At 40.3% G+C, this 13,273-nt stretch overlaps 1 protein-coding gene across 1 annotated transcript; it reads right to left on the bottom strand.

Moving 5' to 3' along the window:
• Positions 1-572: 572 nt before the first annotated feature.
• Positions 573-12,946, bottom strand: LOC136425871 (SAC3 domain-containing protein 1-like). Its single transcript, XM_066414802.1, has 11 exons — positions 12,735-12,946; positions 12,339-12,401; positions 9,891-10,019; positions 9,074-9,235; positions 7,112-7,290; positions 5,608-5,656; positions 4,444-4,584; positions 3,681-3,740; positions 3,336-3,462; positions 2,609-2,832; positions 573-576 (listed from the first exon to the last, which is right to left on the bottom strand). Exons 1-11 carry the CDS (start codon positions 12,821-12,823, stop codon positions 573-575), a joined length of 1,227 nt encoding a protein of 408 aa, XP_066270899.1. The 5' UTR covers positions 12,824-12,946.
• Positions 12,947-13,273: the final 327 nt, after the last annotated feature.

A 13,273-nucleotide genomic window follows, 5' to 3' on the forward strand; every position in this document is an offset into this window, starting at 1 on the left:
ATAAAAAAGGTTTCAGGAAGTGTTAAGAGTAGTTGCTGAAAATATGATATGATATTACCACATTTTTGTAATTCATAAAAGTATTAAATGGTTTTAATCATTATAATTATCATATGTAGACCCTCTTATTGTTGGGTATGCTATGAAATTGTCCGCAAATTCTGTTCCTTGTTTAACACATCATGTATCAATGTCTATATCTCTAACTTGACCAATCAACATTCACAAAGCACTGATATTCCGTATTACTGCACATATTCCCCCTACCCGATTGGTTGAAAATCCCCAATCACTGACATTCAGTATTATTGTACAATGTTATGTTGTAATGAGTAAATCACTATTAACATCATTAATATTATTCCTGTAGAGAAAAAAGGTACCATACACAGTGTCACATTTTTGACCACTTTTTGATGTAGATAGGATGTATTATAATTGATTGCTTCATTAGAATTCTAGCCAAGATTTTATGACTTCCATGCCCAAGAATTATGCTTAACATTATGTCTTGTATTAGCTATAGATTGATTGGAAAAGCAAAAGAAAAGCCAGATATGTACTGTTTGTCACTAGCTGCAAAATGAGGGAAAGAGAGGTTTAATTACTGCTAGATGTTCCTTGTTCAATAGCTCAAGCATGTATCTCTGCATTTAACAATGACTCAGGTCAATTACGTATAGCTTCAAACAACCCCGCAGTCACAGATTTAAAAAAATAATAAAACTGTTCTCTGTACTTCTACTGAATTTCAGAAGATTTTCAGACAAAGAATTTTTAAAAATCTGATGCATTTCATGAAATAGCCCTTTCAATATTTTCGGTGCACTTATTTGTTCTAAGAACAACAGTTACTAATTTTGATTATTACCAATATCAGCTCCTCTTTCATTTATAATAGATACATTTGTACTCTCTTCCAGATTTGTATTACCCCTACCAAATTACAGTATTTTGAAGGAGGCTTTTGAAAAGAGTGAAAAGAAACAGCATCGTAAAATGTTGGCAAAACAAGTGCAGGATCCTGAAATGATATTTCAAAGGGGAGGGTGTCCAAATGGACCTTTTTTACGCTGTAAACTCTCCAAATGTATCTACCTGATGTCCGATACTGTTAATGCAGAAAGGTTTGCAGTGGTTTTATATTCGCGGTTTTCATGGTGAAGTCTTTACTGCAAACTTGAAACCACCGCGAGGAGCCGTTCCATTGTGTGACAGTAGCACAACTGTTGTTTCAAACACGAACTCAAGACCACCGCGACCACTCGGTTTTCTTCCTAAATCATATCATTTATGCATTTATGCATAATCATATCATTTATGCATTTATGCATTGCACAGTATTTCTTTTAGTCTTCTTGGAAATTCACAGGATAAGGCATTGTTACCAGCAGTTGACAAAGGAAATGTAAAATAGAATAGTGTTAGACAGTGTATTTAGTCTTAGACTGCTAATATTGAATAGCTGTTAGATATTCTTACACATACTTTTGACTGAATTGTAAGTACCTTAAACATAGCCTTCTCAGCTAGGTTACAGATTTATATATGAGACAAAATCAAGTAAGCACAAAGACCACTGACACTGTAGATAATTTCATTATGTACATGATCAATATTTTTATACAAAATTAAGTGTTAAGATAATACACTTAATAAACTATCCATACTGATTAAGAAAGTTGTGTTTGATTTTTCTTGACTCGAAGCTAGGATTGTTACAAAATACACAAATCTTTACAGACTAATCTTTAAAAGCGTATTCAAAATATGACTAAAAGTACAAAATGTATTCTTCAGACTGCTATGCATTAAGAACAACACCCCATGTTGAGCGGTTCTGGGTTGACATCTTTAAAAGGTGACAGTCATCTGATATGTCCTTCCACAAATGTGGTAAATCTCAATATTTATAAATAAATACAGCAAATTGCTGAAGTAACTGAAAAGAGACTTTGTAGACAACCAAGAGATTCATTTAACCGACGTTTCGGTGATCATTTGACTGGTTCACTTTGCACTGCAGCACTGCTTATAGATGCGTCCTGAAACGCAAAGTATCTACATGGTACACACTATTACAGGAAACGACATCCACAATGCAGCAACACCTGTGCTGCAGTGCAATGTGAACCAGTCAGTATTGCCATGAGGAAGGTGACAGATGGTCACCAAAACGGCGGTTCAATAAATCACTTGGTTGTTAACAAAGAATGTTTTTATTCAGTGACTTACGAACCTGATGAAACTATTCACAGATGCTGAAGTACCTGCCATTACAGTTGCACTTTAAAAACCCCAGGCAGTGTATGCCTACACCCCCCAGTCCCCTCCTCTACCCCTCCCTCTACCCCTCCCTCTCCACCACCCCCCTTTCCACACACCCCCTCTCCCCCTCCCTCTACTCCAGGGACGCTCTACACTCTCCCTAACATCCTCTCTAGAAGGCACAGTAGAACGTCTTGAATCACAAGCAGTTGACAATGTATCACTCTGATTTCTACATTTCTCCATGGCCACAGTCTGAAGTTTGTTTTCCTTTAAAATCTGCTCTTCTCTAATTTGTCCTGAGTTCTGCGGTGTGTTAACGTTACTGTCCACAGCTGACGTTGCTTCAGATGTAAGGGAAAGAGCTTGTACGGCTCCAGTTAGGGGTTCAATTTGAGCTTGTTCGGCGAGGTGTGGGTGAGAATCCAGGTGTCTGTCTGTTGTTGGTGGTTGGTGTAAAGAGTTGCTGTTGCAGAGTGTGTCAGCCCTCCCATGGATGACGTCAGGCAGTGTGCACTCCTGGAGCTTGTCATCCACAAGACACTGGGAAAACTTTGGTTTCACCTGCAAAAAGAATATAAGAACAGAGAACTTAATACTGGGACAGTTAATCTTAGATTGTGATATTTGCAGCCTATGATACGTGTATCGTTGAGTGTGGTGAATTCAACTATGGACATTAAGAATTAACATTACTTAGTAGCAACATGCATGTACAGCCTGGCATCCATCAGATTTCCATCCTATTTTACTAATTTTTAGCTATAGTTTACTTCCCTGATCGCTTCTGCTCAGACCATTCTTTGCAGAATTGATCAAAGGAGCAAACTGGAGCTAAAATAGGATGGATTCCAGGCTAGTAACCCTAACTCTAACAGAAGACGGACAGTGAGTGTGAGTGAGTGAGTGATTAAGTGAATGAGTGAGTGAGTGAGTGAGTGAGTGAGTGAGTGAGTGAGTGAGTGAGCGAGTGAGTGAACCATGAAAGCTATAGTTGTGTACAAATAATGATTATTTTAATTTGTACTTCACACAAACAGCAGATGAAATGAAAAGAAAATTTTTACCTTTTCTGGAAAAGAGAAGTCAGCTTTCCTGAAGGCCACATAGCCGTCCACAGCATTTAAACCATGCTGCCTGCAGAACTCAGCAGTCTCTTCCTCATCATCAAAGCCCAGCAGGCACTGAAGATGACTGGAAATAAAAAGGCAACACTTCATTAGACACCATCTGAACAGTAAACTATGTCTTCATCGAACAATTCTGTGCTTGGAGCCGTCAACCAATTGGTTTAGCACATAATAAAGAGGAAGAATCTATAACTGTCAATGATGTGATATTGCAAGTCTTGAACGTTGGTGCATTTTTATAATCACCTTTTAAAAATAACTTTAAGAACAACCTTGTCTTACCTTAGGGGAAATTTACAGGCTTTACTGCTGTAAGCTGAGTTCAGCACCAGAAGAGCATGGCTGGGAAAATACAAGATGATGTGTGAGACTTACAATCAATTCTATAAACTAGGGGACCCAAACCTACACCACATCAATTTTTTCTTACATCAAATTAAGACCACAGCACGTCTAGGACAAAAGAGTCCAAAACCAGGAGTTTTGCTGCAGTATCAAGGTCACACAACAGGGGGCCCAACAGGGCTGTCTCCAGCTTTAATTTTTTTTTCCATCCCGCTCATTCTTTGGGACCCGTGTTTTTGATTTTCAATGTTGAATCTGTCATTCTAAGCTTACAAAAATACTTTTTCATCAGTTTTAGGTCATGAAATTGATATTTTTTGGACGGACAGGGTTGAATTTTCTTCCTTCCCAACAAGCAAATTTCCGTCCTGGGACGGAAGGACGGGTGCTGGAGACAGCCCTACAACTAAAGGGGCCCAATATTGCCCTTGACACATACAATATACATGTACCTAAAGAATGTTTGGAAAATCAGGGGTTGATAAAGCTTATCTTATAGCTGATATGGAATGTCGTACTCTTATCACTTACTTTTTTGCCGTAGAAGAAAAAAAGGTTTTCACAGTGCTTGAAATTTGTAGTTGAAACAATTCTGTAGGACTGTAGTACAATCCTTTGGAAAAATACTTTGGGGTGACAAGAATTTGTGGTGAAGAGGTCTAATGCAAAACTAATGCAAAAGTTTCAGGATTTAAAGTACCTGCGTTCAGCTGCCAGGTGTCTGTGTACTGCACAGCTGTGGACGTAGGGCAGCTGTCGGACCAGCCGGAACACCTGCACAAAGTCTCCTCGCAGCTGGGCCAGGTGCAGCTGCAGGGCCACCTGCACCACCTGACACTGCCTACATGGGGAAAAAGTTAAGTATAATATTGCCAAGTTAATAAGTTAGCTTGAAAATTTGTCGGTGTTAGTATAAATTTAGCCTGATTGAATCACGCTATAGGAACTACCCCAACATCTGGCGGGAGAGACCATAAAAGCCTTGGACAGCAGAGTTTGGATTACCATCATCATCATCATCAGTCGACGTGCTGTCACTACAACGGGATTATACCGCCCTATTTATGGGTGACATATATCCTTTCATTGGCTGTCATACCAGATGGTGATGCGCCAGTTCTCCCGTCCGGGTGAATGATGTAAATCACCGTATGGCTGATACGAGACGGAGGTTCGCCAGGGCTCCATCCGGGTGATTTGTAGTGAACCACCAACTCCGGACAGAAGGATTTGGACCATCGCACACCGGGGCATGCCCCTACTCTTTTTCAAAAGGTGTGGTTGGATTACACAGACCTAAGTAGAACTGATTCTGAAGCAAGGTTAGCCTAAGGTAAGGTAACCGTTGTAATTTCCAACACAAAACTTACATCATAGAGCCTTTTTGTCTCATTAGACAAAGTAAGAATTTTGCACACAGAACCAAACTTTATCGCCAGAGATCTAGAAAGAAGCTGAACCTGACAACCATCCCTTAATAGAGACGGGGGCACAATAAACTTTCTGCAACTCAGGCATGATCCACAGCTAACTAAGCCACATAATCATTTTATTCTGCATAATGTGACATCACAGAAGCGGTGGATTGCTCATTCCTTGACAAAGATTTGAGTTGGACCGTGGAAAATATGGTCATGTCCATTTTTTGTGGGAAATTGCAGTTTCAACTTATAATAAGTTGCTTTGGCAGTTAACAAGTTATTTTTCAGAAGAGAAAAAACTTTCAGAACTAATTTTTTGTCATCAAATGACAACCCTTTCATTGAATAAAGGATTCTTATTCTACAACTAAATCTTACTCAAAACTAAAGATGGCTGCCTAAATTGGGACTCAAACTCAGGACTACTGATGCAAAAAACTTACCTTATAGCTTTTGGTAAGGACAGTCCATGTTGAAGGGCATCATGGGACCCTGGATTGAAATAACAAGAAAAGAAAATCAATGAAAATATGCAAAATCTATATTCATTTACAATAAGGACAATCCTTGGAAAGCAAAGTATTTGTTGAATGCCAGCTGTTGCAAACTGCAGCACATTTTTGATCAACAAAATGTCTAGCAATGAAATAAGTATGTACAGTCAGACCTGTACAAGTGGCCACCTCTACATAAGGCCACACCAATCTAATTTCTTTTAAAAAAGGACATCATTGAAACAGAAGGCTGGGGTGAAAACTTACACCTGACCCTGTTCGCTCCCTGAAACTGTGTGCACCAAAGTACAAACTTTCCTCTGAGATTCTGTTTTCATGTTGATTTTCCAATCTAGCATTTTTTTTAAATCTGTTAACCAAGAAATTAAACTGGTGTGGACTAAGGAGCATCTGCTAAAGTTGCCACTTTTTGGTGGTCGTTTAGATATTTGTCCCCATTGACATAAGCATAAAGAATCCTCTGCCTCTAGTGACAACCTGTCCACATAGACCAGATTTTATCAGTCCTTTGAGTGGTCTTCTTGGGCAGTTTTGATTGTTTCTCAATATTGTTTTTCTAAATCTATAAAAAAAAACTGAACTGAAGTCAAAAGTACTTTTAACCTTTGAAACATGGGCTCAGCTACATGTATTAAAAATGAAAATAAATCAAAGATCTCATACCTCCGAGAAATATCTAAAGTTTTGTGAATTTTTCAGTGCTATAACAAATCCCAAGCCACCCTGCTGTAACAAATTGGGGTCATTGACCTCACCGGGCAGACCACTTGTATATGGACTATAACACACTACTTTTAGGAAGGGGGTGTTAGCCTGTGATACTGCAGTGCCTGAAAATACTGCTAGGGGGTCCAAAATCCTCTTTCTTTGGGACCTCAATAGTATTACTGTCTTCATAAAAAGGATCTTGAGTTATAAGTGCAAACACACATACATGAGTTATAAGAATATTCTTCGAACAGTGATTTCATAAATGGTAGCGAGATACTAACCTCCAAATTTTCGACGTCTAATCTAGGCCGAGACTTGTGAAGATCGTCCTGCCTCCCCCGCCTCCTTGTGGAGTAGGGGTAAGTAGGACTTGGGCAGCTTCCAACCTCCGGTACGATTCATCCCAGCCGGAGGTTGGGAGCTGCCCAAGTCCTACTTACCCCTACTCCGCAAGGAGGCGGGGGAGGCAGGACGATCTTCACAAGTCTCGGCCTAGTCTCGTGTTCTCGCGAGACTAGGTCACTCCGTGAACATTACAGACTAGACGTCGAAAATTTGGAGGTAAGTATTTCGCTACCTTTTATCAAGTCACTGTTCGAAGAATATTCTTATAACTGTGTTAATACGTGACTGATGAACCTCTTCAACGACACATACATGACTTTGTACAAAATCAAAAACAATACCCCCATCCTTCCTGGAGGTAACAAAGGCTACACACAACGAGTTCCAGACTTACTCAGACAGTGCATGAGGTACAGAGCCTCCATACAGGCCCTGTTACCCTGGGCAGACCCTGTACTGTCATCCTTATACTCCCTCAGCAGCCATGTTAAACAGTTCTCCAACTGTTGGTTGTTCAGGTGGGGATCAAACTGCTGAACGCTGGACTCACATAATCTGTACAGGAAAAAAAAAACAGGTAAGTTTTTGAGTACAATTATGTTAACCTTCTCCCTGCCGTCTAACTCAGTCTGTAACCCAGAAGGAATTGGGTGCCAAATGGCTACATGTACGTTAGTGTGCTAAAGGTTAAAGTCAGTAAAACCTTACATACCTCACTGAATGTTAAACATCCAGGTAATACAGAGCTCGAAATAGTGGGTGCATGTGCACCTGTGTGCACCCAAAATTGGAGCTGTGCACCTTATTTTTGACTGTGGGTGCATCAGTGCACCTAGTAGATATTGTTGTAGGCTATAGGGTTAAGGCACTATTGTACAATAAGTATATAGAATACTCTTGAAATGTAAGTATAAGAAATATCAATATAACCTTTTGTTGTACTTTATTTGATGTATCACTTCGTTGAAATCTTAAGGTTAGCTATAGAATTACAGATTGAAGTTCTTCAAAGAGGCATTAGCATTAAACTTTGTAATTATGTTTTGCTGACATTCAACTTTATTCTATGTGATGCACCCAAAATTGGAGCTGTGCACCTAATTTTTTTGATTGGGCGTACCAGTGCACCTATTTCAAAAAATGAATTTCGAGCCCTGTAATAACATACAAAATACATGAATACATTAACATACTCAAATATAGATAGGTTTGAATGATTCCACTTTCAGTCACTGACAAATAATAGTGGATACTATCTGAGACATCTGTATCTATCTGTATATGTCTGTTCGACGTAACACACCAGCTTTGCAGGCACGCAGCATGGCAGCAGCTGGTCATATTACACTGAGCACCCTGTCACATCTGACCTTTGCACATCTGACTGCAAGAGTTCTTAAAGGCACCCAGGCATGAAAACTGGGAATATTTTAGTTGCTGAAATCTTTATGAAATTGACATTTAGTGCCACTGTTATACCACATTTGTGTATGAATTTCATATCAAAAGTGCTCAAAAGCCGCACAAAAATAAGCTACATGATGATCTTTTAGTTTCACACGCCTAGTGTAAAGAGACCGATACCATCAAAACGTAGAAATGCAAAATCAAAACATAAAAATGCAAACATTTGACAGACATGCAGTCACTCTTTCATTGGTCGAACCGCTAATTATGATGGACAGTCAGGTTCAGTCTATTAGGGCTTGGATTTTCTATCAGTTCTCACCACACAAAGGCATCGTATCTTTGCTGCTGTAATGTCGATATGTAATGGTATAGTGTTATTGAAACTTACTCTGTATAGGAATGACTAGAAATTTGGAATTCAAGTTTCTAACCTCATAAAATGCTCTGGATGCCTTTAATAGCTATCTAGTGAGGATTCTCCTTTTCAACTTGATGGCAATGAGTTCCACTTTACGATAGTTCCAGGAAAGTACAAATTTTTTAATACATCAATCCTAGGTTGATAACTTTTGTACTTGAAGGCATGACTATTTCTTGTTCTTGTCTGAGCTTGTAATAGGTACATGTACTTAGTACTGTAGATTCCAGCTATTTGCATTACTGTTAAAAGCATATAAAATACACTGACGAAGTAGTTATGCAAATAAGCAGATTCTACTGTAGTTGGTACACCTACCAGTTCATAAGTTTCTCCGTTTACAAAATCTTGTCAATTGTTGGCCAGGAGTAACTTTTGAATTGTGTAACATTCTCAGTTCTTTTTTAAAGAATTCTACCCCTTCCCAACAGACTTGGTGGTACAACCCCAATGCTCAATATAAGAGTCATAAGACTAAACCATTTGTACAAAGGGGGTGTTTTTGCTGACCTGTATGCTGCATACACATGGAATCGTACTGCCTTCTCCAGGATAGTAACACAGGTGTGACCTTTGACCCTCTGGACAACCATGTCTTGCCGTACTGCGCGTAGACGGTCCGAGACGAAGTTGTACACCTCAGCAAAATGAACGTCATCCCTTGGCAGGATTCTACAGATTGTAAAAATAGAGCTATGACTTACTGGTGTTGTTCAATACTCAAGAGTTCTTTATATAACTTCAAGGAGCCTTGAGGTACAAATGTACATGTAGCAGATCACAGTTTCCAGCCTATGGGGATTTCTATAGTATAGGACCACAAAGTGACCGACATTGATGTGGATGTAGGGTGCAATACAAAATCACGACAAACAATAAAATGAAATATGTTGAAGGTGAGGGTACAATCTACAAAATGATTGAAAATCGAAAAGAGTGGTGTTTTTTTAACATTTTGACGGCTACTTTGATATGGGGTCATTCGGGGTCATACGGAACTGCAGCCGACTCACCCTGACAGGAAGCTGCAAAGGCCACGACATGCATTTACACGCCAAATGGGCAAATTTCACAATCTCATTAGTACGATCTAAAAACCCACTTATTACACTACCATACAGTCAAGTTTGTGCCTCGCTAACTTTCACGTTAATGTTTTTACACATGGTTCAAGGTTTAGGGCACACTCTTTTTTTTACCACTACATCATAGACTCTGGGGGGTCGCGGAGAAAAACTGTGTGCTGCTTCAAGCCTCATAAAATGCTCTGGATGCCTTTAAGCTACATGTACATATAAACCTGTCCTGACTCTGACAGGTAACTCACCTGTTAACCAGGTAGTCCACAGTGTCCATCAGCACCTGCGGAGGCCTGAGTTCAGCAGGTGGGATGATGTCCTTCCCAGCCGCAGGACGGGAATACTCCTTCACGCACCTGGCTGCATCAGCTGAGGGTCTGGGGGAAGGATAGACAGAACGAATGAATTACAACTGCTGCATGCAAAGTTATGAGACACCTGATGTACAAAACGCAGAAGGGGAAAAAACTACATTTATCTTCAACCAAGGTATAGCAGTCGTGGGTACGCCAAAAATAGCAACATCAGTCACTGACGAAAGATAGCGGATGTTGTCTGAAACGTCTGACTGTTTCAAAATTTTTATCCAGTACATGTAATTGCTTGATGAGTAACTATTTTTGGCGTATCTTATTACCTGGATGTCTAACATTCATCAATGTACAGCAGTCGTGCTTGACTGAATTGAAGTATGTACACAACATGATATCGCTTTCTAAGTACAAAATATAGCTAGCATGAGTCTTTGTAGTTATACATAGGAATGCTTATAAGCCCACTTGGAGACTCGAGTACGCATGTGCAGTGTCAAAGGTGAAGGCCCTTGATACGTAAACAAAACCCATCTGGACATTGTTATGCAAATCGAGACAATGTCGAGGGAGAACTGTTTACAAGCCAGGGGCTTTGGCAAGTGCACATGCGTACTACTACTAGTACTCAAATCTCTGATCATGAGTGGGCTTGTACAGCTTCACTATGGCAAAACTACGAAAGCCACGCTCTCCTTTTTCAGCACTCGGTTCCAGTGCTGAAAGTGGCTTCAGCACTGGAAAACCAGTGCTGAACTTTTTTTAGCACTGGAAAACCAGTGCTGAGTGGAGTTCATCACTGGAAAGCCAGTGCTGAGTGGAGTTCAGCACTGGAAAACTCGACGTGAGCACTGGAAACCGAGTGTTGACATTAACTGAACGCACTGCAAACGGAGTGCTGAGATACGTTACGGCGGTGAGTTACTTGCGCTTTTAAAAACGTGGTACATTTTCACTGAAATTTATCCATAGAGCATATCTATAACAGATTAGAATTTCGATATTACCGTGCTAAAGTCCTCTAACGCTGCTCGGACTATAACTCGACGTGACCGATTTTTAAGACCTTCATGACCACTGTATCGTCCTAGAAGATGCCACTGTTTGAGGACAAGTTACATTGTACAGACACCCGGGAGCTCATTTGCCTACGGGAAGTAATAAATTTTATTTCCTTGTTGAATTTCAAAATGTTGAGGTACTGAACAAACGAGCCAATACTACCAGTATCTTCAAAACACTTTATTTGGCACGATTCATGTGCACAGAAACACCCTAATGACGGCGACAAAATAAGCTTAAACAGAATTTTCAGGGCCACCCAAATCACTTTCAAAATCTTATCCGGTTGCAATTGCTTGAGTAATTATTTTTGGCGTATATTATAACCTGGATGTCTAACATTCATAAACGTGGTCATTGATTATTTTCAATGAATCACAAAATTAAAGTAAAGAAAGTAAGTGATCCTGCTGCATTCTTTACACCTGACACCGCCCTCTGCACTGGTTGGAAAAAAGTTCCAGTGGTGAAAACACTTTAGCACCTGTTTTCCAGTGCTTAGTTCTTTTCAGCACTCGTTTTCCAGTGCTGAGTTTTTTTCAGCACTCGTTTTCCAGTGCTGACTTGTCCCCGAGCACTGGTAAATCCAGTGCTGAAGACGTGGCTTTTGTACATCAGCACTCGTTTCCAGTGCTGACGGTGGTTTTAGCACTGGGTAACCAGTGCTGAATGACCCATGACATGACCCACCGCCGCTTCGTCACGCTTTTAGCACTGGTAACCGAGTGCTGAACTCCACTCAGCACTGGAAAACGAGTGCTCAAACATGTTTCAGCACTGGAACACAGCCATTCAGCACTTGAAAACGAGTGCTGGACTTTCTTCAGCACTGGAAAACGAGTGCTGAACTTCCCTCAGCACTGGAAAACCAGTGCTGAGGCCGATTCGCCCGTTGATTCAGCACTGGAATACCAGTGCGGAAGGCGTGGCTTTCGTACTGTAGACTTGCTTCATTATGGCTTTTGTTTTCAAACAAGCCCATTTAATTCTTCTCCATAAGTTTGTTGGGTTCTTTTACATGCAGAAAAGTTTTTCTAACACCTGGTGAAGCTCTCCCATACAGAGGGACCAAAACATTGTACTGTCAATAAGCCCATTCACGGTTGCCACTACGCATGTCCAGTGTCAAAGGTAAAGGTAAAGGCCCCTGAGACGTAAACAAAACCTGTCTCGACATTGTTATGCAAATCTAGACAATAAGAACTGTTTACGAGCCAAAGGCCTTCACCTTTGACACTCAGCACATGCGTATAGGGGCAACCGTGAATGGGCTTATTACTGTAATATAGGTCAAGTGTTTTGCTACGTATTTCATCTACTCACAGTCTGTTGTGTTCTGTTCCCTCCAGTATTTCAAACCTGTGCAGACGTTTTTGCCTCTGACGTCTGTAAAGAGACAACAAAACACAGTAAAACCACACTGTTAGTGTCAACGAGGGATTCGTGCAGCGAAAAGATCATAACAAACCATTTTGTCGTTGACAACTAAATTTATATGTCGGACACTAGTCACTGTTTATAAAGTTACTATTATTATTGGACAGAGGTTATGAAGAAATCGCAACATCTCTAAAAGACAAAACAAATGATAGTTTCGCACGAAAAGCATACATTCCCTTTATACCATATTGTCTACAAATTGTCTTGGGGATAAATTTATTTTTTCAAACGCGGAAGTGCGAGCCCCCCTCCCCCATCGTGTAGTTTTATCATACTTACGCAGCTCGTTCTAGCTCCGGGCACATGTCTTGGCAGGTGCCTCGATTCCTCGCCTCTTCCGGCATGGTTTCTGTGAAAGTAGACTGCATTTGACGTACGGTGAGCGGGTAATAACGGTTAAATCCACAACTCTCGCTTTGTTTACTGTCTGGGCGCCGCCATGTTGGATCTGGTTCTCGTACCCAGGGTATGGTGTAAGACAACTGGGCACGACACTGGTACGTCACCGAAACGTACTGCACCTGCGCGATAAGGCTTCAGAAAAATGTCTATAATTTACAAATGTTGTGTCGAAAAATATATTTTATGAAACGGAAAAAATTACGATGCAACGTTTACCAAACATCCTACAGAAAACAACAGAAAACCCAGGTTTCTGTTGGATGTTTGGTAGACGTTGCATCATAATTTTTCCCGTTGCATAAAGTATATTTTTCTACACAACATTTGCCAAACTATAGATGGGACATTATCCTAAAATGTGCGAACACGACCTTAAATGGTACGTTTTGCTGAAGCCCTGTGCACATTACTCTGAG

Source organism: Branchiostoma lanceolatum, chromosome 19 (assembly GCF_035083965.1).
Source record: "Branchiostoma lanceolatum isolate klBraLanc5 chromosome 19, klBraLanc5.hap2, whole genome shotgun sequence".
NCBI lineage: Eukaryota > Metazoa > Chordata > Leptocardii > Amphioxiformes > Branchiostomatidae > Branchiostoma > Branchiostoma lanceolatum.